The sequence below is a fragment of the Hydractinia symbiolongicarpus genome, chromosome 8, assembly GCF_029227915.1.
Source record: "Hydractinia symbiolongicarpus strain clone_291-10 chromosome 8, HSymV2.1, whole genome shotgun sequence".
Lineage (NCBI taxonomy): Eukaryota > Metazoa > Cnidaria > Hydrozoa > Anthoathecata > Hydractiniidae > Hydractinia > Hydractinia symbiolongicarpus.
In genome coordinates, this window is record NC_079882.1 from 26,676,080 (window position 1) to 26,699,915 (window position 23,836).

At 36.5% G+C, this 23,836-nt stretch overlaps 2 protein-coding genes and 1 long non-coding RNA gene across 4 annotated transcripts; 2 read left to right on the forward strand and 1 right to left on the reverse strand.

The window, feature by feature from the left end:
• Nucleotides 1–14,357: 14,357 nt before the first annotated feature.
• LOC130655384 (uncharacterized) lies at nucleotides 14,358–15,268 on the reverse strand. Its single transcript, XR_008984643.1, has 2 exons — nucleotides 15,170–15,268; nucleotides 14,358–14,403 (listed from the first exon to the last, which is right to left on the reverse strand). It is a non-coding gene; the product is annotated as an uncharacterized LOC130655384 (long non-coding RNA).
• LOC130655382 (uncharacterized) lies at nucleotides 14,954–17,981 on the forward strand. Of its 2 annotated transcripts, XM_057458134.1 has the most exons (10): nucleotides 14,979–15,694; nucleotides 15,790–15,948; nucleotides 16,216–16,305; nucleotides 16,392–16,454; nucleotides 16,566–16,663; nucleotides 16,762–16,845; nucleotides 16,954–17,025; nucleotides 17,119–17,184; nucleotides 17,290–17,476; nucleotides 17,803–17,981. In XM_057458134.1, exons 1-10 carry the CDS (start codon nucleotides 15,631–15,633, stop codon nucleotides 17,922–17,924), a joined length of 1,005 nt encoding a protein of 334 aa, XP_057314117.1. In that variant the 5' UTR covers nucleotides 14,979–15,630; the 3' UTR covers nucleotides 17,925–17,981. The 2 variants fall into 2 exon arrangements, with proteins under 2 accessions (XP_057314116.1, XP_057314117.1); XM_057458133.1 differs by lacking the exon at nucleotides 17,803–17,981 and having other exon boundaries at nucleotides 14,954–15,694; nucleotides 17,290–17,642.
• A 1,338-nt stretch (nucleotides 17,982–19,319) lies between these two features.
• On the forward strand, nucleotides 19,320–23,699 carry LOC130655383 (RING-box protein 1). The gene is made up of 6 exons (XM_057458135.1): nucleotides 19,320–19,471; nucleotides 20,638–20,665; nucleotides 20,777–20,827; nucleotides 23,052–23,122; nucleotides 23,201–23,286; nucleotides 23,498–23,699. The coding sequence occupies exons 1-6, from the start codon at nucleotides 19,388–19,390 to the stop codon at nucleotides 23,508–23,510; spliced, it is 333 nt and encodes a 110-aa protein (XP_057314118.1). The 5' UTR covers nucleotides 19,320–19,387; the 3' UTR covers nucleotides 23,511–23,699.
• Nucleotides 23,700–23,836: the final 137 nt, after the last annotated feature.

Below are 23,836 nucleotides of genomic sequence, written 5' to 3' on the forward strand. Positions count from 1 at the left end.
AGGTCCTTTTCAATATCCTCAATCTTTTTGAGTCTGTAAACCTGACTCTCATCCTGAATATCGGCGCCCTGCGCAGGTGCATTCGGTAAATTTGGGTACAGCTTAGCTATATCGCTCATCTTTATTCTATGAGAATGCACATGGTTAGGCCGGGAACGAAACGTACTTTTCATGGTGATAGACGTCCGTTAACATGAGCTCCAGACGGTTCGTATAGCCCTTCAGTGAAAGGTAAATAGGAGTGTCAAAACTCCAGGTCAACATATCTCCCCAAGCGTTTAATTCCTTGGTGGGAAGCAGGGTCAGAATTTTTGCCATCAAGCAGGCAGTCGTCTTCATCCAACTGCGGACAAACGAGTCTTAACCTATGGTAAACATCGGTCCTGTATCATAGTCGCCCTTCGTATAATACTTTTTTGCAGGGTCGCAGGGCAGGCCCAAAAGCTCTTGCAATGGTCTGTTAATCACCACCGTATATCCATCGCTGACACAGAGTCTGCAGAGTCCATTTTTCAGGACATATCTTCTGCTTGACTATTGACGATACTCGCAATATCCTCTATCTTGTACAGACCATTCATGATCTCGATACGAGTCACCCTCTGATCAGGCCTCACTTTGCGGATGGTGAAATCATTGTTGCCGTACAGGTTCAGCCATGCAGGTCGAATACTGATGGATTTAAGAGCAATTCTCCAATCCTGTCCCAGGTAGTCTTCAATATTGTAGGCTTGTCAATGTCAGTAATATACAGTTGTTTCATCCCTTTTTTGCTAGAAGAAAAGGATGAACATATACTCATACAAACCCAAGCTAAAGTATAAAAGTAACAGGGGAGAATGGGCACTTAGTGTAACTAACTTGGAGTATCAGGGCTTGCACGTATCCACAAACTCACATATTGAGGTAGCATTCCCTGAGTTCACCAAATATGCCATAAAAATCCCTACCAATCTGCTGAACGACCCCGTGAGGGTGGGTTGGACAGGGCAAGCGTTGTACTACTGGAATATCCAGGTTAACTTCGCCACCCATTGTGCAACTAGCCAAGCATATGACAGGTTCCGTACCCCTGGTCAACTCCATATTTAAATTCCATGTATATTGCCACATGCGTCGTATATTGGCAAGGATGAAGGTACCTATTCCTTACGATGACGGTTTTTCCCAGTACAAAAATCCCTACTCAACCTCCGGGTATGCGCAAGTCTGTCGCGAATACGGTGCAGACGCCAATGCCTTGTACAAATTCAAGGCCGTCATGTCGCCGTTGACGAATGGCCGTTGGTGGCCACAAGTTAACGGGGACTGGGCCAAATTCATCATCCACACAAGTCAGGGCTTGACATCAGAGGGTCTAATCAAATTGAGCGAGAGCATTAGGGTTTACGTTGTCTTGTTACTGGGGTCGCAAGCAAGGGCTAAAGCATCTTACTTGGGTCTGGTGCAGACAACTATACGGCAAGACAAATTCTATTCCAAAAATTTGAGGTCATGGTACAGCGTCAAGAGAATGTAGGCCACGACGTCACAGAATTCCAAAAGGTGCTGCAATATGCCCGAACTCCTGGTTATACCTTGCTCTTTGAAGAGGGTTTTAAGCTTCTCCAGTAAAGGCATGTCATCCCCGCGATTTTCATCAGCTCGGCCTTGACATTTTACAGATGCCTAAATATTTTTGGGGAAATTGCAGCCTTCCTATCCTTCTTCAATTTATCAATATCCTTCTCAAGATCGTCGATAGCCTGAATCCTTCGCACCCCAGCCTTCTGCTTTTTGATTTCTTTCAGGCTACCCTCCTTTTTATTGATTTCACTGTACTACTGTATTTTATAATTTTATCCTTAACTTCCTTGATATTTTTATTTAGTTTTTCAATTTCGGACCTCATTCCTCCTATATTAACATCCTCGTTGCCGTCAATGCCAGCAAACGACGTATCTACATAACCCTCCAAATCATATGTAAAATTTCGAATACTCTCTACTGTTTCCATCTGGATCATCTCACTTGAGGCCTTATTCTCCTTACCCTTATCCACAAGGAAATTAACACCCTGGATGAGGCTCTGGCCATCTGGTTTACCACCCCTGTTTGGTGTTTGATATCTATCAAAACCTATACGCGCACTACCTAGTCTACTTCTGAGCTGAAAGGTACCATCCTGCAACGTTAACACTACTTCCGGTAAGGTACGTTTTCCCGTAACGAGTTTTGTAACAATAAGTTGGTTGTCCTTCTCCATTTTAAGCCTGTCGTAATGTTTCGCATTTGGTGTCATTCCCAGCCCATACCTAAGATTAGCGTATAGGCTATCAATCTTCGATTTAAACAGTATAGTCTCGGCCGACTCCGTACCCAGGCCCAATCGCCTGCGTACATCCGACCGTTGTTGTCCTGACGTTGAAGTCCCCGATGTTCCGGGGAGTTGTTGCGTCGATGAAGTATCTTCCTTATCATCCCCATCACCCCTACCAAGATCATCTTCATGTGTAAATATTGGATTATCAGCCATTTTATTAGAAGATTTCCTTATATAATAAAATGAATGCATTTGGAACAGCCCTGGACGCGTACGCGGAGACGAAGTAGCTCCTTGTTATCAAAGGCAGGAAGCAAAGGGTTCAGATAAGCCACATACCCTCAACCATCAACCAGAACAAAGACCTCTACGTGGATATTCCTAATATGGGGCATAATGATATCATTTTCCCGGGCAGCCTTAAACTACTCTTTGACCTGACCCTGACAGGGACCAATACAAAGCGTAGCATTGTCAGCATTATAGGCAAAAGCCTGGTGAAGAATCTACGCATTACGTTGAATGGCAAAGAGGTACAGAATATCAGCGACTACAACACCCTGGCAGTGTACCGGGACCTCTGGCTACCCAAGTTTGATCGGGACTACAACCTCATCCTAGACGGCATCAACCCCAACGATGGTACCATCAGGGCCCTACAGGTCAAAGCTAGTGATCACGTTGGGACAGATGAAGAAAAAGCCATCGTTGCAGCCTATGGGAACACCTTCTGCATACCCTTAGGCAAGATGTTTGAACTGTCCAGAGATTTGCCGCCTTACTCGGCAGGTTTATATGATAGGCTGCAACTTGCTATATATTTTCCATCTCATGCCGACGTCATCAAAGATGCAGGGACGGCAGCCTCGGGGAGCACGGCAGCCAAAGCGGCAGAAGCTGCCTACAAAATTACCAATATCAAGCTAGAGTACAACAAGATCACTCATGAAGGCCTCGCGAGCGCTATGATGTCAAGTATGCGAGATTGGCCCTACCCTATGAACGGATACTCCGAAGCAAAGTAGTCGTAGTAGATGAAAAAGGCAGATACCTCGTATAATTTGCAGATTGACACTCCTGCCAAGTACTTGAAGGGTGTGTTGCTACTCTTCATAGACCCTGAAAAAGTGAACCGGTGTCAACGAGGTGTTCTACAACCCCAAAATCTAGAATATTAGTAAAACCGTTGAGGGGGAATCCCATCAGCTCTACTCCCATGCCATTCTCCCTCAAAGATCATTTAGAACAGATTGTCAACATTTTCGTTGCCCACGACAGCAATATCACGATTGGCCAATTCTTCAATGAAAGGTATGCGTTGTTCATTGATTTTCGAGCCTCTCCTGACGATATCCTACATGGTAGTGGTAGACCGCTACAGCGGTTATCAGATGGCATCACGTTGCATATGACAAAAAAGACTGATGGAACTGAGAACTTTACATGCTACGTTTATCTCCTGCAGGACGCCCAATTAAACATCCTGGATGGCAGGCTCCATAACATAGCTGTGATCGTGGCCGGGGCTGCAATAAATGCACTTGCATTTTCCGGCACCTACTTCCTATTTAGCAAGCTCTCGGGGCATGGCGAAGCGGAGCGCAGGCTTCATGACCAGGCCGTTGAAAAGCTCAATGCAGCTCAGGCCGAGTGGATCAGGAAACGGCAAGATAAGCTCGATTGGTTCACCAGGCAGCGGGAGATGCAATTAAAGGCCGGTAAAAGCCTTCGTGAACTCGTGATGATATCTATAAATTCTATATCGCCTTGGACAAGAAGGCCCCACAATTGAAAGATTTTTACGTACTCCAAGCAGCAACAAAATTACTCGCCAAACGGACGGACGGACGAACGTTAACTCACCATGAGTTAACGTTCGTCCTTGGCTCCCTGTCCCTACTAGGGTTTATTGCCTATAAATATCTGTAAGAACGTGTTTTTAACATGTATAAATAAAGACATATCAAAAGCATGACATATTGTTAACGAGGAAGAGGCGCAGAAATTAAGCCAAATTTACCATACTCCGAAACATGTGTGGACCGGGTGCAAGGCTATCAAATTACTCGCTCCAGAAGCTAGTCTATAAAAAACATCGCCACTCCCTGGCTATCCAGGCAGCTGCTCTGGCTCAGGCATATCAAGGGCCCGAAAAGTATAGACTACCCCCATTTTACCATTACAACACCCAAAGAAATGCATCAGTTTGATCTACTCTACATGCCCCATGACAAGCTATACGGTAGCACCTACAAATATATTCTGACGGGCATTGACGTTGCCTCGAGATATAAGATGGCTAGACACCTAAGATCCAAGAAAACCAGCGAGGTCACGGATATGTTGAAGGACATCTACAAGGCAGGACCTTTACGATACCCCAAGATTTTTCAGTGTGACAACGGTTCTGAATTCAAGTCAAATGTCACCAAGCTGCTGGAGGATAAGCGGGTTGAAATTAAGAGGGCCACCACCAAGTACCACCATACGTTTACAGCCTTTGTAGAGTCCTACAGCAAGGTAATTGCCGAAAGAATATTCAAGCCTCAGGATGCGCAGGAGCTAGTCTGAAGAGCCTAGTACCATTTGGGTGAAGCACTTATACACCATCGTCAAAAGTCTTAAAAATGCCAAGACTGCCATGATCAACATGAAATCTAACAAGGCGATCAGGCTTAAGGAGGTACCACTTGCAAAAAGTCAGCATTATCCCGAAGAATGACCCTTACCTGAGGATGGTCTCTACCTCTATCTGCTGCAACCCGGAGAGGAGCATGGGGACTCGAAAAGACGCGCCACTGATGCTTTCTGGAGTAGGAAAATGTATAGGTTGGACCGTATAGTAGCGGGTAGCGGTGTTTTATACTGTTTGAAAGACGGTCCCGAAAGGAGCTTTGTATCGGAAGAGTTGATGCTAATTCTGGAGGTACCTTAAAATCTTCCGAAATATGTTAAAGAGTGGTGATAGGGAGCGAGTTTTAGCAAGGGGGCCCATGGGAGATGCCCCACTTTTGCATATAATTTTCACTACCCGCAAAAGAGTAGTGAAAATTAGTGTATACTTACGACATATCAGCGTCCAACATTCCCTCCAATAAATCCCGCGTATCATCGTCAAGGCCCTCGTCTGCTATGACATCGTCGATTACAAACAACGTGCCCTCCCCTGCCAACAATGAGGATAATATCGCTATCCATTCAAACAGCTCATTCCCGGGGAGTATTAGAAATACATAGGGGTCTTTCCAAATTAAGGCCCTCTCAAGGTATGGTTTATTCCATTTCAGGGTAGGGCATAGTATCATAATATTGTGGAAGTGCTTCCTATACTCCTGTTCGAGGAAGTCCTTAACAACATCCATTTACTAATATTTCCTCCACTTTCGATCGTGAATTGTGATTATTTAACAAAGACCCCCGACAAGCAGGGCATAGCTTGGTATTTTGGGTCTTATATTCGAGGGGTAGCGGAGTATACATTAATTTTCTCTGCAGGCACCGCTATGCAAGCACGGCTAAAGCCCCTACACTATACATGTAGACATCTGTTGACTTGCTAGGACCTGCGACAGGTTCTTGATCATCTTGTGAGGAACCTTTGCCGAGGTTCTGCTGTAAGTTAGCCTTGTTCTTCCTGCTCCATTCAGCAAGCCTCTTGCCGGCTGCAACATGACCCTCGTTCTTCTTGGTTATGACTCTTTCTTCTTGTTTCCCCCTCCTGTTTACTCATTTATTCTTATAGCACAGTCTCCTCAACCTCACCCTGTTTCTTGCTCGTATGTCTTGCCGTGTGAGACAGGACCAGGAGCGGTGCAAGACATCTGCCAATGGTACAGTACACGAGTATGCCAAGGTCTGTCATGGAGTCTCGGATTATAGGATCCTTTTCGATATCTCGACGTAATTCATCCACACTGTCGATATCCACAATATTCCCAATCATATTGGCATACAGATTGTCTACGTGAGTAGACAGTGCCCTAGCTGTTTTCTTGCCCTTCTCTTGCAATTCTCGCTGTACGTAGTCGGTATGTACCTTATTGATTGCCTCGTCTGGAGCCTTGTCGACTAACCCTTCTGTACATTTTTGGGTAGTAGGTGACCCTTGCCTTTGTGTAGAGCTTCTTTCAGGATCTGATGCTCAGCGATAGGCTTTTCAATATTTTCATATTCTGCGGAGGCCTTGTCAAAGACTCTTGCAATATTATTATACGTCGATATCGAAAAAGTATGTAAGCGATCATGGTATAGGGTATAAGTATTGCGATTAGTAGGCATATGTCCATTTTATTCCCCCGCGGACACCAAGCGGTAATGGCCATGGACAAGCGTTGTAATTTGATCGGGTTGCACGATACGTTTATCACCCTCCCTGTTGAGTGCTAGATTGTACACGTCTTGAGTGTATACCTTATCGCCTTTGTTTTGGATCAATACCTGGCTCTTGTAGACGTCAACACCCTCTTCCAGACACCGCTGATAGTCGTCGAAGGTGATAGATTTTTTTGGTTATACACCTCTTCACGCCCTTCGCTTTGCGATCACCGCCCACCTTCGCTAAACTCTTGTAAGGATATAGTTTTGCCCTTAGGTTGATCAATTCAATCATGATTTTACCATCATGATTTTAACATTTAACATCCTTCATAATACCCACGACGTTCTTGTTCTTCCCTACAGGAAGAGGCCTCCTATCATCCGGATTATAGGCACTTGTATCGAAGCGTGCCTCAACATCCTGCGCGATATCAACATAGAAATCATGCGTCCTTATATGGTACACAAAGGAGTCTGTGTCCATGTAGCAGAGCTGTAGCTTGCTACCATATTTGGGCTGCATATAGTCGTAATGAAACCCGTACATGACTAGCGTCGACATGTCCAGGATGGCCTGGCCTATATACACCGGCTTATTCATCTTGACCTCTACACCTACTAGTTGCTTGCTAAACCGGCTTCCACCCTTGAAATTTGGTTTGAACACAAGCTTAATATACTTGTCCTCATTGGTGACCAGTTGAATGTTGCGGTGATTTCTAATATTCTCCATCATTTTGCCAAATACGCTTAAATTCATAAGCTTATAAAAGTCTTTCTCGAACTCGCTTTTGGCATCCGTTCTCCACCTCATGTTGTGATCGATGTATCCCTTCAACCATGCATTCTGTTTAAACCAGATGACCCTGCGCACTATCTTGAGTTCAAACCCATGTTTTAAGGCATCGTGGAGAGCTCTGATGTGTACCAAGTACTTTCGCTTGCCCTCCAAATTCGGTCCAGTTTCTCGACTTTGTGGACCATAGTGCGTTTCGGTAGGAACGGCAGCTTGTTATGCCTATTCTGTAGCCTCTCCGGGTTATCAATGTCAACCTCCAGGATATACCCATGCCTATTGTCCTCAACGAGCTTCCCAATCCGCCTTTCTGTAAAGGCCTCGACGTTTGATACGCATTTGAAACCATCCGTGTCCAGATCTTGACGCATCGCCCACCCGTATTGGCTGTTGGCGTCGAGGTACTGCAGGTAGCAGGATTCAACCTCTGGATCATACTAGTCTCCAATGTACATGTTATTAGCCCTCGCATATCGGTGTACGGCCTGGGTTATACCTCCTCTGATGCCCTTCTCGAACATCAATAGCATGTCGGGGTCTGTAAGGAGCTCTAACTTGATTCCGGTATACTTGAGTGCTGCCTTCCATGCCAAGCCAGGTGCTGCTTTAGAAGTGTGCGGAATCAAGCTTGTAGTTCGTCAAGCACACGCCTCGAAATGTCTCGAAGACGTCGGCTAATAGCAGGACGTCTATGGTCAGGTACACATCCTGGTAGTCTCCCATGGTAGCCTCTGGGCTAATGCAATTCCATACTTTTTTAGCGTATTGATAATCTTCATCGCTGATCCCATTCATGTTTAGCTTGCTGTAAAACGCCCCCCCCCCCCAGGGGGGCGTAACTCCACCTCCTCAAATCGCTGCCACTTATCCATGTATTCATAGGGGTACACGTCTTTTCTGCGCATGAGTTGAAACGTGCCATCGTCATTGAACAACCAACGTAGACTTTTACTCTGTTCATCGTTGAGGTTGCTTGCCAACTTGTCTAACGAAGATGCCATAAATCGACAGGAATCTATGAATCTGATTTCGATCTTCTTATACATTTCGCCATCACCATATCCCATACCTTCAAGGGTTACCTTGATTTTCACGTTAAAACTGATATATTTTTGAGTATTCTCGGCGATGCAACCGATATCCTGGGCGTCGTACTTCTCGCCTAATTCCCGTATGAAGAGATGGGCATCATACCCAGACAAGTTGTGAAATATCACGGGTATATGGCTAGGTATCTTGTATTTGATATTGCAGCTGTTATGGGCCGCACCCCTATATAGCCCGGTGTAGTGTGACAATGGTGCCAAAGTTGCGGTTATTCTCCCAGTCATCGAAGGGCTTTAGGCAGATATGGCATTCCGTGATCTCATTGTGCTCCCTTTCCAGTACCTCTGTTAGAGGCAGCATGTCCTGCTGCGGGTAGGTATAATATAGGCTTTTGGCCTCATCCTCTAGGTGGTTAACGGACCTCGTCACACAGTCCTCACCCCTGTATACTGGTAGGGGATCTGGTACATCCTTGTAAGCAAAGGTGCTATACGTGCACCAGCCAGATGGTGCGTGCTTGCTTAGCTTTTTAGTCTTTTTGTCTCTTGAATCCCCTACCGGTATTAGTAGACTCTCGAAGTCTGCATAGATAGCAAAGGGTACCTTGAATTGCGGTTGGCCATACCTATGGTAAAGCCATTATTTAGCCTCTGTTGGCATCGTAATTTTAAAGCTTGTCCCTCGATTCAACTGTGGAAAAGCCCTGTAGGCAGCCTGGACAAAAATGCATTGCATTCCTATTTTTTGAGGTCTCCTTGCCCAGGAGCCTCGATAGACTTTTGACGGCTGTATAATGTCTTTTTTTATCATCCGTGATAAGCAATAGGGTCATCACCTTGTTACGTCCCTTGCACACCGATCGACGTAGTATGTTGTTGTTCTTTTCCGTTGTATATAGGACATTTACCGCAATGTCAGGGTTATTCGCCTCGAATTTGTATATGCTTTTGATACCTTTTGGGAACTCTATACCCCTCCCCCCTAGTTATAAAGGTCTACGTAGGGTTTCATCTGAGATATTCGAGTTGGGTTCTTCCCTATCTCCTCATGATGTAAGGATGCTATAACAGCCCACTTGAAGCATTCCTCGTCCTCATTCACCTTTTTAGAGGCTACCCATTTAGGTAGTTCGATGTATGGTGAACCCCTTGTTAGCCTCAATTTGTGGAAGTCCACGTCAAGGTATAGTATTCGACTAATTGTAAAGCCACTTTTGGGTAGTGCTGGATTTTCCATATGTGTTTTAACCTGAGCAAACATTGTATCTAGCACATTGTATCTAGCACATCGCTACCTTGGAATACTGAGTCCATAATACTATGGAAGACCTTCTTCATCTCAATGTACTCATCGTTAGCCTCCTCTGAGTTCGTCTTCTTCCACATAATCCATAGTGACAGATGTATTTCTGCCGACCCCATATCTTCTACCTACCCCTCAACCAAGGTTTTCACGTTTGGTCGCACCATCCCTATACCCGTCAACGTCGGCCCCTCCTATACCAGGAATGCAGAAACTTCGGAAGGTCCTGTGGAGAGCATGTTTATGTTCCTGAGGTGTAAAATCTTGCCCCGGTAGATTGTAGGGATTTTGGTTGTCTTCAATATAGTCTTCCTCGGTCTTTTTCTACCTCATCATGAAATGTAGGCCTTGTGTTTGCTGCCCCGTTTTAGAACCTCATAACCGTAATAATGCCATCATCGGCGCCTCATAAAAGCTATAATTTTTGTGCATCTTTTACATGATATTACTATAATGGATCGCGAGTTGTGAATGGTTGATGTTAAGAGGGTTGCTGTATGATTTTAAATTTGTTTTGAAGAACTGATCGATATTTTATTGGGTTGGAATCAATACACTGACCTGGTTGTAAAGAATGATTATTTAGGAACTTTTAGCACATCCATTTAAGACAAAATAATAAGAATGTAAATATAAGGGAAGAGTCAAAAATCGATTTTTTAAGCAGAAACGTTGCATAAATTTTTGATATAGCTAGCTTTATTTCCTAAATACAAATACACCATTTTCTAGCATCTTCTTCATGATCCTTTTGCTTCGCAGTGCGAGAACGAAAGCCTTCATGTGGCAAGACTTTATCGGTCGGTGGGAGTACCCCTGGTATAAAATCTTATTAGGATCTTGTAAGATCCTGTAAGATCTTGTAAGATCTTACTTATGACAAGATCCTACAAGATCTTTGTAAGATCTTGTTAAGAATCTTAAGAAAACTTAGTAAATCTTATTCAATAATATCTTACAAGATCTTATCAAGATCTTATCAAGATTCTTGAAAAATCTTATAAAATTCTTGTTACCAAAAATTGTCAAGTTCTTATCAGAAACTTATCAAGATCTTATCAAGTTTCTCAAAAAATCTTATAAATTCTTGTTACCAAAAATTGTCAAGATCTTATCACAAACTTATCAAGATCTTATCAAGATTCCTGAAAAATCTTATAAATTCTTGTTACCAAAAATTGTCAAGATCTTATCACAAACTTATCAAGATCTTATCAAGATTCCCGAAAAATCTTATAAATTCTTGTTACCAAAAATTGTCAAGATCTTATCACAAACTTATCAAGATCTTATCAAGATTCCCGAAAAATCTTATAAATTCTTGTAACCAAAATTGCTAATATCTTGTCAAGATCTTATCAAGATTCTTGAAAATCTGATAAAACTCTAGTCACCTAAAATTCTCACAATCTTATCAAGATACTGAAAGCCTTTAGCCATTAAAGAATATTTATTAAATTAATAAGAATTTTGATACTTTCAAGATATGTATATACATTAGTTTTAAAATATCTTTGCAGCTTGATCTACTAGTGAAAGCCAGTATTTTGTATAAATGTATGTGTGTGTTTTTTTCACAGCAAGTTGCTTTTAGGTTGCTAAAATTTATTACTGACGTTACGACACATACGGAATGTCAATAAATTTTAAAGTGTATATATCTTTATACATTACTGATGTCACTTATCTTACATCATATAAATTCTTGTCACAAAAAATCGTCAAAATCTTGTATCCAAAATGACTAGAAAATGAGAGTTATAAGTGGCAGATAACTTTAACAATTTTAATATAGTTTAATTTGTAAGATCGTATATCAATCATGTTGGTAGCTGTTTAGAACCAATGACACATATCCATCATCATCATTACTTACTGGTACAAATATAATTCTACTGTGTAGTTGCCTGTGTGAAATAATAACTATGTCATTAGTTTGAATTACGTGATAAAAGCATTTTCCCAGCACCTTAGTTTCAATAAAATCATCAACAGTGTCATTCAGACTGCCTAACATATTGTTAGGAAATAATGATCTTCCTGTAGCATGTAGAACTCTAAGAACTACACTGCACCCAGTTGCAGTTTTTGCAAAAAATAAAATTTTTCCAAAGTTAATTTCATTATTGGAAAGATATGCCACCATGTAGCTATTTGAGTTTCGTTTGTACACATATGATAAACTATGATACACAGCACCATTATGTAATATACGTTGACAATATTGAGTGAACGGAGGAAATTGATTGTCAAGTTCCTCTGGCAAATCATAATCAGGAATTGTTGGAAACACATGAGTTGTGCAACCATACATATAAGTATGTGTATCAATTTTTATTTTATCAGGCCCAATGTTTCCACATAGAGTTGCAGTGAGAGGCTGCATATTGTAATCACCAATATTTTTTGCAATGAGGTGAGCATTTTGGAGGGTCGAGATGTTGGTTACCATTTGATCAATTATTCCTCTAGTGCCATGGAATTGTCGTTTCAAAGTTCCAATGAATCCTTCAAAAACAAAATTGGACAACAAAACTAAAGGACATCCATGTACTTTACGTTGTTCTGCCAAATGAAGTAACGCATGATTGGTGAAGGTCTGTGATCCAGGTCCATATAACTCACAATTCAACTTGTGGTACTCCTCTAGCATTTTTCCTGCTAAATCCACATCTTGGTCAGTAACAGTATCTTCATTCAAAATTTGAATTGCTGTGACAAAAAGACCAAGATGGCAGAAAATTTTATCCGGAATAGAACCTTTCAATAGTGGCAGAATGACATGGAGCAGAAGTAACTGGAGTTCCCCAGCCTTTGCTCGCTTTATTGTTGACTCATTAATTGTGCAAGTTTTCTTTGAGAAATCATGAGGATATTTCATTTTCGTCAGGCTACTATTGATGATAGACAAGGCATCTTTATAAAGGAAACCATTTCTAGGTAAAATATAATTAAGTAACTTTCTTCTAAATTCTCCTTCTACCACTAAGTGCATGTAGTCAAATGGAATTTCGTCTGGTAAGTTCATTATGTCAAGTAGTACAGATCTTCCCTTGACACCGAAAAATATAGTGTTGTTTTGTTCAGCTGCATTCCCATGAAGTTCCAATTCATCATGTGTTCTTTTAACAGCCCTTTCGTTTTCATCTTGATATGGATAAATCCATACTAATGAATCTCTACATAGCTTCTGCCCAGGATGATAGCATACAGGGCATCCAAATTTCCCATTGAACTGTTTTAAATTAAGAGAAGCTGCTCTTGCAGGCAAGTCAGCTAACCCTGCTTGTATTTTCAAATTGAAGGAAATGTTCTGATTATTCACCATAACATTGAAACCATTTTCCCTCAAATGTTTGACAGCTTGCACAAAATGTAGCTGAAAAAAATCAAATTCAGGCTTCTTATTTCCATACCATAAGCCACAGAAGACAATATTCTTTAAAGCATATCGCAATGCTATTGGCAATTCAACGACAAATGCTGTAATTGGCCACATTTGAACATTTTTTGATCTAATTGGTGGCGCTCCATCAATAAACCAAACCAATGTTACATAGCAGTGGTCATATATTTTGTTTTGATAGCAGCTACCATCGACTATATCATTGTAACTTCCATCAATGGATTTTTTACTCTTGTAGTCAACAATATGTGAATGATTCTCTAAATATAAATAAAACATATATTAAAATATATAAAATAAAAAATATATAAAAAAAAAATATATAAAAACTTAGTTTTACTTCGTTCATGTATGTACTTTAAACACACTGACACTAATAAAAATAAAGTTTCAAATTTATTCAACTTACCTGTAACTATACTTCTCAATTGTGATTCAATATCAAGGATGTAAAAGGATAGTGCATCTTGTATTGGATGACTCTCCCTACATACTTCATTAAAACAATGCAATTGTTTATCCAGTTGGCTGTGGCAATGCTGACATACTTGGTAATGTGTTTTTCTATGTTGAAATTGCTTTGATATTTTTTTGAGCTTTGACATAGTGAGAGGACATTTATTGTTTTCCGGTAATACAGTAGCAAATAACTTCAACAAATTTTTAGTTGCTTCACCAGACAGATTGTGTTTGACAGAAAACAATAGCAGCAAATGACTGAAAGATAACACAGTGATATTCGAATTTTCATATAAGAGCTCGTCGACATTTTCATTTGCTAGAATTTCATTTTCAGAAAAATCGGTTTCATGGGAACTGCATTCAGATATTCCAAATGTACTTGATCCACTTTCTGTATCTGAAAGCATTTGTATTTCATTCGTAGCATCTTGAAGTTCGAAGCATTCTAAACATCGAAATAAAAAAAAATGTTAAAAGGATTTCGTTGAGATACTTTACTTATTTATGATGCTTTCTCTACTCAAACTAACCATTTTGTATATTATTGGCATAATATTCATCTCCAGGTAAGATCTCTTCGCCGCTTGACAAATAATCATGAGAATGATCTGGATTATTCTCCATTGACGGTTCTTTCCTAAAAAAAAGTTTTCATTTTAAAAAATAGCACAATCAATGATTTATATATTTATATATTTCTAAAACACTTTACATGATTTAACCTACCTCACATTTTGCTGTCTACAAACCACTTCATCTTCATCATCGGAGCTGTAATAAACAAAAATGAAACTAATTATTAGGATCGAAGAGATACGGAAGCGATTATGTATATATGTAAAAATAGTCATTACTGTGAATAGTTCTTGAAATCTAAGAGTCCAGCTTTTTAAAATTTTTAAAACACGATCGAAAAAAGCTTTTCTATAGCGGTTTTTCGTTTTTAAACTTTTAAAATGCGATCTAAAGAAACATTTCTATCGCCGTTTTTCTTTTTTAAACTTTTAAAATGCGATCTAAAAAAACATTTCTATCGCCGTTTTTCGTTTTTAAACTTTTAAAATGCAATCTTAAAAAACATTTCTATCGCCGCTTTTCGTTTATAAACTTTAAAAATGCGATCTAAAAAAACATTTCTATCGCCGTTTTTCTTTTTTAAACTTTTAAAATGCGATCTAAAAAAACATTTCTATCGCCGCTTTTCGTTTATAAACTTTTAAAATGCGATCTAAAAAAACATTTCTATCGCCGTTTTTCTTTTTTAAACTTTTAAAATGCGATCTAAAAAAACATTTCTATCGCCGCTTTTCGTTTTTAAACTTTAAAAATGCGATCTAAAAAAACATTTTTATCGCCGTTTTTCTTTTTTAAACTTTTAAAATGCAATCTAAAAAAACATTTCTATCGCCGCTTTTCGTTTTTAAACTTTAAAAATGTGATCTTAACATTCCGAACGACATTCCGAACGAACTTGGAAAAAGAATCCTTTAAGGAACCAAAAAACTGAATAAGAAAGGCTGCGGTTTTTTGCTCTTACCCTGATGGAATATCAACAAGCATGGATTGTCTACATCTAGTGAACCGTTGCTGCTGTCCGTCAATTTGAAACCTGAACCTAAATGTTCAATAATAACATGGAGGGAATGAAGTCAGTCGAGTAGAAGAAGAAAACTTTAATTGATTTTCTTTTGGTAGAAACCATTTTTGTGAAAATCAGCTATTGGGTTTCTACATGTTATGTAACGTCTAATAAGAAATAGTTATAAACTTACACTTCTGGACTCGATGGTGCGCTAAGCTCACTTGCGAAACTGTCATCCATTTCATAAAATTAGCAAAATCTTTAAAAAATTGATACTTTTTCTCCTTTTCGAATGTTTAAAAAACCGCGCTTCTTTTTTCGAATATCAAGTGTGCACGATTTAAAAAAGCGTTCACAACGCTGCATATTTTACACGAAACGGACGCTGATAATTTTGTTCCTGTTATTCAATCATCATGTCTCAATTTGTCAGCGAAAGGTTACAAACTAAACAGCTTTGCAATTCAAATGTTGATCAAGGTTAGGTGTTGTTTTACGTTGTTATTTTTATTTGGTAGTCAAGATGCACATTCTTAATCTGCTGTTACTTTTACCAAACTTTTTTTATACTTTAGTAATTTCAGAAATCCGAACAGTTGTATTGTTTCCTGAGGAGGGAACCTATACGGTTCTCAATGAGAGAATGACAAAACGGTTTATGAGGTACAACATAGGAGATGTTATTTCCCTCACCCAAGATAATAGGACATTTGCAACAAAAATCATTTTCAGAGGTATTAATTTATATTTTTATTATTTTTCTTTTTTTGATCATTTTTAACAATAAAACAGATTACTATGACTAAAAGAAGATTATTTAATCATTCACATAATGCATTTCAATTAAAAAACGTCATTTAATATGATTATCTATCATTTGTTCTTTCGAGTCAAATTTTGCTAATAAAATTGATGCTCAAAGAACGTACTTAAATATTATTTACCTCGATGGAAGATTCCAATAAAATTGATTAATAAAATGTTTAGCTTTATTATTTAAGGGTCAGAAAAAGAGTGCAATAAAAAATGCATAGATTTGGAAAATGATTTGAGAAAGAAAGGAGCAGAATCAAGCTACCATGGTTCTGAAGGTAGAAATCTCTCTATATGTCATGTTGACAATATGTGTGCGAAAGTATAATTAAAATGAATTCTCTATGGAATCTTTCAAATTTAGATGATTCAGACGACGAATCTATTGTAAACGAACCTCCAACAAAAGTATCTAGGCTAACTGAAGGTAAGCTATATATGAATTTGGAAAAAAATTGTTTAAATTTTGAATGATGGTCTTATAAAACGAAAAACGTTATTCCCACATGAGTTTGACTATCAAATTTAATTTATTCAGAAATAAATAAAGAGAAGTTACGGCTTAAACAGACATTGCCAGGGTCAAATGTGAGTGCGCTAATTAATCAAAGGGATCCGTTTCAAGAAACCACTGATGTAAGTAAAAATAATAATAATTAAAGTGGATAGTTCGGAAAAGATAACATATGTTTTATAGTGCATTTTTAATTAGAATGAAATATTTTATTCATTAGAGAAGACATCAACCTATATACACATCAACGCCACCTGCCTCAGAAAAAAGGTCATCACGACCAAGAATTGAAGAGAAACAAGACGTAAGCTGAATGTGTATATAATATTAAAAGAGACCTGTTACAAAAATATACTTTTATGTTTTTGTTTTTTGTTTTTTTATATATATATTTATTCGCATACATTTTTAGACTGATCTCTTAAAATTAATATTGGAGGAATGTAGGAAAACAAATGTATTGCTACAAGAGCTTGTCAATAAGGTATTTTAAATTTACTTGATTAAACAATATTTTTAAAAAAAGAGAATTTGTAAAAATTGTTTTTAATTGATTTGTTTGTATATTTTATTTTAGGGTGATAATTCGACAGTGGGGCAGGTTTCAAATGACCCAGCAGATAAATTGAACCGTGGTGACTATGTATGTACATCAATTATGAAGAAATTTATATATTTATTTATCCTCCAGAAAAACACCCAAAAAATTAACCTATTTTTTAGTTGATAAAGGCTTTGTTTTTATTAGGTACTTGATGATGGTAAAAATCTGCTGGATGTTCCTCGGGTGCCACATAAGTATCTTAAATACGCTCGAAATTTGGCCAAGAAATTGTGGACTGATGAGGAATTGTTAAATGGCATCATCGAGCCACAAAAACAGTCCAAAACTGGAAAAATCACTTTGGATGTTCGCAAAGTTGGTTTGTTGAAAGGTATAGCAATCATTCTAAAAATAATAAATCATTGGCGATACCTTATTTCTTTAGGGCTTATCGAAACAAAGGAGGTGAATAATGGACTTCACTCAATTATTATTTACATTTTTTTTCTTTTTCTTATCAAATGCTTTTAATTTTTTCATCTTCACAATATTTAACTTAATTAAATTTAGTCAAGTTTATTTCAGTCTCAATTTCCTTATAAATGAAAAAAAAAGTAGATATTTTGCTCAATGTTAGAAAACAATGATAAAAAATATACACTCAGTTTAAAACTATTAGAAATATAACTTAAATACATTTTATTTGTATTATTTTAGAACTAATAAAAGTCATGTACCCATCCAAAGACTTTGAAAAGATGTGGTGCATGTGCCGAGCATCAGTAAATCAGATGGGACAGGATAAGAAAAAGAAAAAAACTCAACATTCCAACGAATGATTTTTTTCCTTTCTTTGTATATAATATATTCATAAAAAATATAGTTGTTGAACTTCATTTATCCTATTTTTTGTCATCATCAGAATGTCCAACGCTTTTGTTACAAATTAATTTTTAGGATTCTCTAATTTCTAATTAAAACCCTAAGGTATTCGTAAAATCTCTGCAACTGTAAGATTTTGTACAGTATGATCATACAAAGAATAATGAAAGAACTTGTTAGATCTTTGAAAATTTATTTTAAATATATTTTATCAACAATGTTGTAAGATCTTAACACAATTCTTAGTAAGAATTTTGTAAAATCTTACAAGATCTTGCACTTTTTTGCAAAGATCTTGTAAGATCTTACCAAGAATATTGTAAGATCTTTTTAAGAATCTTAGAAAGATCGTAGTAAGATCTTACCACAATTCTTTGTAAGAATCTTGGAAGATCTTGGAAGATCTTGCACGTTCTTGCCAAGATCTTGGAAGATCTTATCAAGAATATTGTAAGATCTAGGTAAGATTCTTAGTAAGATCTTAGTAAGATCTTAGTAAGATGTTTTATCAGGGACAGGCAAGTCACTTCCAGTCAAAAACCCAGTCGGCAAGATTGTACCTCTGTTGTCAAATTGTTCTACTCTGGGTCCCATTGGCCCAGTCAATTTGTGATATACTGTCGGATAGGATTTAATTTAATTTTTAATTGTGATTGACTGGCAATGTTAATCTCCAAAATAAGACTTAACCGGATACTATGGTTTTCATAAAAAGTGGTGAAATTGTACCATTGTATGCTAACAATAGACACTTTTTTTATAAGAACCAGTGCTGTTCTTTTTTTAGGCTTTTTCAACCTTGTTTATTTGTATTTTGTTCTTATAAATAACTGTGAAATTATTAATTATTTGTGGTGATTTCTTTGTAGAATGTCCAACAGTTCATGAACAAGGTCACAGTAATGCCAACATATTATTATTTCACAGTTGAAAAAAAAGAAAAGCCAAATCAAAAACCATTATTGGTTAGCTCATGAAAGAATTGCAAGAAAATGTCTGTTTTTTTTAATACAAAATTCAAATATAGTTCTTTCTTTTGAAAGAAATATTTGAGCCTGTTTTATGATGGCTTTGTTGTACGTGCAATAAACGATACACAAAATAACATTAGCTAAAATAATGCACATTTGGTGATCAACATGGAATGTTTCACAGTCTAAAGACTAGTTTACAATTATTGTCTATAAGAACCAATAAAATGGTGTGCAAAAAATAGCAGTCAATTCTGATCAGCCCTATCCCCACAGTGGCCATTGGAAAGTGTTGCACCTTCCCCATAATTTATATATATTATATTTGGTCGCTATTATATAATATACTTGTTTACTCTTTATACCTTATTTGTATATCTTTTCATTAAAATCTGTTTTATTTTCAGCATTGATCTTTAGATTTTTAAATTCAGTATAGGAAACTAAAAATGGCAGATGCAGATATTGAAATGTCTGAATCTAGCAGTTCTACAACCACGGTAAAAGATAAAAAGAGATTTGAAGTGAAAAAGGTATAAATCTTTATCTTTTCATATATTTTTTATCGATTAAGTGATGCTTGTAATGTGTATTGTGCTCAATACTCATGATGAGAGCAGTCATGCAGATAATAGTAGGATAACAAAGCTACAGATTTACAATATCATAAGATTTCATATTATCTATATTATAATAGCTGTATACGTCTATCTGTCATGCAAAATGGTACTGCAAGTAGCAAGATGCATGCAATGCAGTATAAAAAGACATATTTTTGCCACCAACTAAAGTCATTAAAAAAATCCTTCATAAAGCTGAATGTCTTGAAACCATAAATATTTTTAGTTTTTTTTAATTTGGATGTCATCATTAAATTCTCCTTATTTTCATTTCTCTATTATTCAATTTTGTGCAAAAATGTGCGAAGGTATAAGGTTACGACTTATTTTACTGCCTAATTTTTTAGTTATAAAAAGGATGTTTCCATTACTCAACTTGTTGTATAAAAAGATTAGAAAATTATGACTTCCTCAAATCCCATAGAAATATACATCACTGTAAATATGTTATTACAAAAAATATTAAATTTTCCTCTCAACACAACCTTTGAGTTTTTCAAAGAGTGACAATTTCAAATAATTAACATTTTTAGCAGTTGACAGCACCTAAAATGAAAGCCAGCCAACCAAAAAATGCAAAAAGATGATTCTAAAATTAAACAGATAGCATTTAAATGATAAAAAAGGGCCTAAAACAATATTTCTCTACAAAAAAACTAATTTTTTTTATTACTAAAAAATATTGATTATTTTTTATTTCATCTATAGTCACTATGACTGCTTTAAATATTCATATCAACTGCTGTTGATATGATGTTGCTTGACTACCCATTTTGGAACCCAGAAAAAAAAGTGTGATACTGTGAACTTTTAAATTTGAGCCCCATGTATAACCTCTTTCCCCCAAGTATAAGCTCAATGTTTATTTCATTGCTATTTTTTCATATCTAAGCCTGTCACCCATGTATAAGCCCACCATAACTTCCATAAGTCTAGGGCTTATATGCAGAAACAACTGTGAAAATGGGCCCCCAGAAATCGAAATCTAGGTTATCTGATGTTTATCTAAAAATGTTACTATACTGCCATTATTATTTCCCCTAAAACATGTCTAACTTTTTTATATTTTTTTATTTTAGTGGAATGCAGTTGCATTGTGGGCCTGGGGTAAGTTTTTTGTGAATTGTTATGCTACATATTTTCAAAATCTAGTTATAGACAAGAAAATTGAGTTAATGGTAAACCAAGATCTCATTACAATCCTACTTTTCATTTCAGATATTGTTGTTGACAATTGTGCCATCTGCAGAAATCATATCATGGACCTATGTAAGTATAAGATTTCCACTTGTATTCAGTTTATTATTTTTTCAACTCATTCAGGTTGGCATGTTCGTGGCCTAGTCTAATGTTAGGTCAACAAATGTCTCATCCCTGTAATTTCTAAACTACTGCTTCATTTTAAAGTTACTTGACAGATGTAATACCCATAACAAACTAACAAAGAAAGCAGGCCTGGTCAAGAGACATGTGCAATCACAGGCACACGCCAAGACACACGCAAATAATAATCTTGCACAAGTGATTTACCACTTACATAAGATTACAGTTTATTAAAGAATATTTCAAAACAAAAAGAAGAAAGTAAAATAGGTTTTTTATAGTTTTTTAATGGTATTGAACTGTGTTTAAAGTCAATTCTTTCAGGCAATAAGAAATTAAACTGAAAATCATTCTCAAGGAGCACATTGCTTTTGAAAAGTTAGAAAAAACAATAACAGTTAACAGATTCAAAGAAATTGATAAATTGTTTTAATGATGGCTTAGCAATTTATACTGGTAAACTGTGTAATGCACACTTGATTTGATGAATATTGGTTGAGTATAGTGTAGTGATCAAACCTTTTTTGTAGTGGTACCATCATGTGGCTGACATCTGGCTACTACCTGTCATAGTTATGGAATGGCATTTAATTTGATTTTGAATGAATAAAAGTATAACTATTATAATTCTTACAAAAATGTTTCAATCGCATCTGTTTTTCATAATACTGCAGCATATTTTTGTAGTAATTTTTTTATGTTTTACTTTTTGTTGAGGAAAATGTTTTTTTCCCATTTGTTGTTTAGTAGAAAAATATAAGCATTCCAATATTACAAAACAATTAGTTATTAGGATTAATTTTTTTTTAATTTATAAGTTCCTAACATTTACTTATAATATCTTATGCTGAGTTAATTTTGAAGGTTACTATCAGGTGGTACCTTCCTCAGTGACTCTTTTAATCTTATGTGAATTTAGTGTGGTAGTATTAGTCTCGAGATATCATATATCATGTGCCCAGAGTAAACCACATTCAATATATACAAATATCTGATATCTAATTTAATCTTTCACTGGTGAATTTGGCTTAAATATACGAGAGAAAATATATTGTAAAAATTAAATTAATGCTTTTAGATGTTAATACAGGACTAAATAAATAATTTAAATAAAAAATTATTTTTTTAATTTAAATTAATTAAATTAAGACATTCAAGTAGCTAACAGGCAACCCGTCTTTAATTTAAACTAGTGTTTTACCAAACACTAGTGAGAAACAAGTTTTTTAAATTTAAAATATTCGAAAAAATAAACGTTTTGAAGGTTTATTGATTCCCACAAAATCTGTGCAATATTACGACTAGTATGTTAGAGATGCTGAAATTTTTGAAATAAGTAATCTCGATCCATCTGTCATGGCAGCAAGGGGCACCCAAAATAGAGGGATGTAATTTTAAAATGCTTTACAATCACTTTATTTCTCATTTTCTGGATATTTTTAAAGTTTTCAATCACAGCAAAGATATATTTTCATAAAGAAACTACCTTCTATACTTAAAAAGAAGACAATGCATAAGCTAAAGCCATGTACTTTTGTTGTCCTACTTTCGTAAATATTCACAAGTATGATAAAAACTATTTCCTTGAAAGAAATATAAAAAAGATATGGTGGCCATAGTTCATAAATATTGTAGAATATGGAAAATATCAACAGTTTTGTGGAGACATTTTGAGTTTTTAATTTCCAGGTAAGGCTGTTTTAGCCAATCTAGAGACCCCTTGCAAGTCTCAAAAAAAATTTCGGCTGGGCCGCTACCCGCAGAGGCTATTGATGCCCAAAACAACTTTCTGGATCAGCCCCTGGTAGCATCCATAAGATCACTTTTTAACCTATCGTGCAAGAACTCAAAAATCACTTTATGTAGTTCATTTTTAAAATGGTTGCACAATAAGACTAAACTTGTTATTATCAGTTATTAGTTCTTGTGTAATAATTAAATAATGTTTGTTACATGTAGACTTTTTCTGTGTTTTATTAAGAATTTTTTTTAGTTTACCAAAATGTCTAGACACAACTATATACTGAACAGAAAAATCTATGAATAATATTAAAGTACTGTCATTGTTTTTGCCACATAATATTTATATTACAATTTTTCCTATAAAATTCTGCACTTAATTTATGTTGCTAATTTTATGTTATCAATGCAGGTTTTTTCTTTTTTGTAGGTATTGAATGCCAAGCTAATCAAGCATCAGCAACTAGTGAGGAATGCACAGTAGCTTGGGGTGTATGCAACGTAAGCTGAAAGTTCATATAAGTTTTTCAACTGGACATTTGTTAAATATTAACTAGTAAAAAATATTTTCTTTTATAGCATGCATTTCATTTTCACTGTATCTCGAGATGGTTGAAAACAAGACAAGTATGTCCATTAGACAATCGTGAATGGGAGTTACAAAAGTAAGTATACCCAGCCTTTGCAAACTTTAATTTTTACATTGTTTTTTTACCATCTTGTTAGGGCCTTTCTAAACTGTTTTTCAGTCTGGTTTTTGTTATCACATAAGTGCTGGCGCTAGATTGTGCAGGATTCCCTCTTTTTAATACTCTTCAATACTATCACAGATCTTTTTGGTGACAGTGCGAAATATACATTTTGTGTTTTTTTTAGGTATGGGCGCTGAAATATGTTGTTTTTTGTTATGCTTATTGTGATAAAGTTATTTTAGAAATATGCTCTACAGAACTATCTTGTTTTAACAATGCCAAAAATATTTGTAAAGATCAACATCAAGTAGAAAACATGCAACACTTTATTTTACTTATGTTTGTAATTTGAATCAATTTTATAAAAGAAAGTTGTATTCTGATTATGTTTTTTTGTTGTGACTTCAATCCTATACTACCCAATTAATAGTTATTCGGTTTCAAGGCATTATGATTTTTGTGACTTTCTATTGGCCTAGAAAACAAATACCAATTGTTCCAAAACTAAAAATATATTAAAACT

What these genes read in the sequence shown, in the direction of transcription:
- LOC130655383 (XM_057458135.1), top strand. Translation starts at nt 19,388, where the DNA reads ATGGCAGATGCAGATATTGAAATGTCTGAATCTAGCAGTTCTACAACC. An exon ending in AGTTGCATTGTGGGCCTGGG is followed by an intron (nt 20,666 to 20,776) that starts GTAAGTTTTTTG and finishes TTTTCATTTCAG; the next exon opens with ATATTGTTGTTGACAATTGT. An exon ending in AAATCATATCATGGACCTAT is followed by an intron (nt 20,828 to 23,051) that starts GTAAGTATAAGA and finishes TCTTTTTTGTAG; the next exon opens with GTATTGAATGCCAAGCTAAT.
- LOC130655382 (XM_057458133.1), top strand. Translation starts at nt 15,631, where the DNA reads ATGTCTCAATTTGTCAGCGAAAGGTTACAAACTAAACAGCTTTGCAAT. An exon ending in AGTATCTAGGCTAACTGAAG is followed by an intron (nt 16,455 to 16,565) that starts GTAAGCTATATA and finishes TAATTTATTCAG; the next exon opens with AAATAAATAAAGAGAAGTTA. An exon ending in CGTTTCAAGAAACCACTGAT is followed by an intron (nt 16,664 to 16,761) that starts GTAAGTAAAAAT and finishes TTTATTCATTAG; the next exon opens with AGAAGACATCAACCTATATA.